This window comes from Phoenix dactylifera, chromosome 4 (assembly GCF_009389715.1).
Source record: "Phoenix dactylifera cultivar Barhee BC4 chromosome 4, palm_55x_up_171113_PBpolish2nd_filt_p, whole genome shotgun sequence".
NCBI lineage: Eukaryota > Viridiplantae > Streptophyta > Magnoliopsida > Arecales > Arecaceae > Phoenix > Phoenix dactylifera.
Genome location: NC_052395.1, coordinates 13,635,340 through 13,638,866, shown reverse-complemented (window position 1 = coordinate 13,638,866; position 3,527 = coordinate 13,635,340). Strand labels below are relative to the sequence as shown.

The window sequence follows — 3,527 nt, the reverse complement described above, 5'->3', positions numbered from 1 at the left end:
GTTTGCACAAATCTCCTTCTGTCTCAATCACAAACCATGAAAGGCTGAAACAGCCAGCTATTCCTTTTGTTTTTTTGCCCTCCTCTTTTACTTTTTATTTATTTATTTAGTTATTTTTTGAATAACTGTTGCACTTCTTTGCCGAAATTTGTTAAAGAGAAGAGAAGAGAAGTTACCACATGGAAATATATTAAACTTACTTTAATTAACAAACCAGCAAACCAACAAGAGGACTAGCCAGACATGTTTACGACATAGTTTTCCATATCTTTACAATGGGATGGACTAGGGAGGAGAATGGAAGATACATAAGGGATAAGGCTTCTACATCAGTGATATCTGATCTTCTTAGATTCACTTATATGCATCCAATTCTTTATTTGAACAATACCATGCTATTTCAAGCAAACTTATTTCTTTCTAGCTTTTGCTTCAGTGCAGCTTTAAGTACTTCAGCCTGCCAAAGAAGTGAAAAAACAAACTTCATTAGTTCTGCTTTGTGGTTTCATCAAACATTATCCTCAACAACCAAATTTTAAGAAGTTCTGGCATTATGGGAAGAAGGGATATAACAAAAACTACCACTCTCTATGCAGGATAACGAGACTACATGAAAGAATAAAGTGACGCAAGTGATAGCGACCATAGAAACTAGGCCTATTATAAAGCCTGAGTCGACCACAAGCTTATGGATAGCTTATCAGGGCCATACTGTTATCCTGTGCTAGAATAATGTCATGTGGCCTTGCTGGAGAGGTGCCTATGTTATCAAAAATAAGCCAAAAATTAACCCTAACTGAGAGTAACTGTGAAGACTCGTACGGTCGTGTGTTTAGTCCCATATCGGTTATTCGTCAGGATTGTGAAGCGACTATTCCCTTCATGCCAGGAGTAAGAACGATAAAGGAGAGAGCAAGAGAATAAAAACACAAAAGGAATGGAAAAATAGCTGGGAGGAGTGGAATATACTACCCTTGCTCACGCTGCCGCCTCCCCTGCTGCTGGAAGACCTGTAATTGGGGAACGGCACGTGGCCTGCTTCAATGTACTTGATGTCCTCGACAAGAAGTTCATAGTGGCGCTTCACCTCTTCGGGTGTCTTCCCTCCGACAGCCTGGGCCACTTTGTGCCAACGGTCGGGGGTCTCCTTGTCATACTTTGCCAGGGCCAGCTCGAAGAGCTTGTTCTCCTTCAGGGTCCAGGAGGTGTTCGAGCCGCCTGAGGATCTCTGTGGACTGGAGGCCATCTCTCAGGGCTAAGTGCCAAGTCGGTCCCAAAGGAGAAGGCTCAACTCTAAATATAAGAAGAGAAGGTATGTCAGACACAGTAGAGTTTAGAACTGGTCAAAGAGAAGTTGAGTGGTTTCTGAGTGTGATGCTCTAAGAGAGAAGGGAAAAGGACCAAATACAGCTCTAAGGAGGTCGGACAAATGGGGGGTGAAAAGGAATTGCTCTTAGGTTCCAAAATCTATGGAGTTTATGTGAGCTGATCTGGAGAAGTTGCTGCCTGGGGTGCTACTTATAAGCAGTTGGCGCCGAAATGGGTTTGTGGGGCAACGGTTGCCAGTTGGGAACAGTACTAAGGGAGGCCAGAATATCGATGACTCGCACCCTTTAGAACCATTAATATAGGGACCAATTCAGAGTGAATCTTTCCTTCCCCACTTTCTATCACCTAGTGGTACCGTCTCCCTGCTCGCTGTGTCTTTAAGTGCGATCCTAATTTATGAGATCGCTTTAAGAGTCAATTGCTGCCAATACTGTCGGATATATTTGAATGAGATTTTGTTGTTTGTATGTATGACAAATTTGTAAAATAGATTGAATAATAAATCGATGAATAAATAAATCTGATCTCAAATGAAGATTCAACTATGTAAGATCAAGACTAGTGTTTGATACTATGTCCTTAAGACAGATTTCGCCCTCCACACAGGTGCTTTGGATCTCTTGAGCGTCTGCCTCTCAGGATACAATGATTTTCACAAACAAAAAGAGTACACCAATTTATTTATACGGCGAACCAAAAATTGAGTTTTTATACTCCCTTTGAATGAATTCACTGATGCTCTTTAAGAACTCTAAAATGAGAGAACTAGATGAATTGAAGAATTCAGTGTTTCAAATGGTTGAAGGAAGGCTCTATTTATAGAGTTCATGGGGTGACTATTCAAGACAAACACCAAGTGAAGAGATATGTCTTTTCTATTCAAATAAATAGATACATCCCTACGAATAGTCATGCCTTTCATGTTAACAGTCATGTTTTTTATGCTGAAAGTCATGTCTTTTAAATGAAAAGATGCATCCATACAAATGAATAGATACATTTCTTTTGAAGAGACACGCCTCTTCCATGAAGCAACCTCTCAAATGAGTCACTTTTGAGCCTATTTTTTCATTCACTTCCTATTGCCTAACAGATTTTTCCTACTCAAAAAACCGTTTGAAAATAAATCATTATGATATGCATGAGATGCCACTTGTAAAAAAGAGATCCTCGGAGCTATACCATACTTTCACTTAGTATGTTACCATTCCGGTCCAAGAGCCTTACATGACTTAAACTTAGCAGCTTGTTCCATGGCTACCATAACTCCACTTATTAATCCGCATGTTACCATTCATTATAAGGGCTGTTAATTCCAAAGGTGCACTCAAACCCAGTTTTTGAACTCTTCACCTGTCTGCAAATCCATTGGCTCTCGCAAAGCTTGGCATAGTCCAGTTAGTTATAGTACCCATGGGCTGCACCCTGCACTATATCAAAATACGCCATCATGTTAGATAATCTACCATCTTTGCTTCTACTCTTCTACATCATGCCACTCTATATATGCGGACGCAAGGCTGCCAAGCATGCTGTTGGAGTTGCCCACTTTTGTAGGATTATTACAAGAAATATATGTATGTTTTTGTCAGGAATTTTATATTAAATGTTAGGGCATGAGCAAATAGTACCTTGAGATATTTCTAGATGGGTTTCAGATTATTTTCCAATAACATATGCTACCAAATTTTCAGTCAATTAACAGATAACCTTTACCATGCTTGAATCAACAACATAACACCTTATCATCAGTGCACAGTACTATATGCACTTGACGTTTGCTTTTCTGGTTGACTTGGTAGCACGTAAATGGATAGAATAATCTAATTTGATTATGCTTTTGGATTTTGAAAACTGCTTTCAATCAAGGACTGCCACATCATGAGCATGCAAAAGAAAGATTAAGTGCTCGACACAGTCCGGCCATACACGTAGAATTACATAAAAATACATTCGAAGGTGGATAAAAACATTTGGTGCGTGTATATTCTTGCCAAAGATGGAAAGAAACATTCACTTTTTTAGGACGAGAGTTCTGTAACACTTATCATTTTTTCCGGCATCTATCACGACAACTTGTGCATGATGAAAAGTTGACAGCTCGGATGCAAATCAGATTTCATGGAATCTCTGTGGGATGAAATGTCAGTAAGTTGGAGAATGGAGAATCCAAAGGTTAGAAGCGTGTTGGATCTTGC

At 39.6% G+C, this 3,527-nt stretch overlaps 1 protein-coding gene across 1 annotated transcript; it reads right to left on the bottom strand.

Moving 5' to 3' along the window:
• Positions 1-400: 400 nt before the first annotated feature.
• LOC103722076 (protein RADIALIS-like 3) lies at positions 401-1,440 on the bottom strand. The gene is made up of 2 exons (XM_008812514.3): positions 983-1,440; positions 401-457 (listed from the first exon to the last, which is right to left on the bottom strand). Exons 1-2 carry the CDS (start codon positions 1,244-1,246, stop codon positions 401-403), a joined length of 321 nt encoding a protein of 106 aa, XP_008810736.1. The 5' UTR covers positions 1,247-1,440.
• Positions 1,441-3,527: the final 2,087 nt, after the last annotated feature.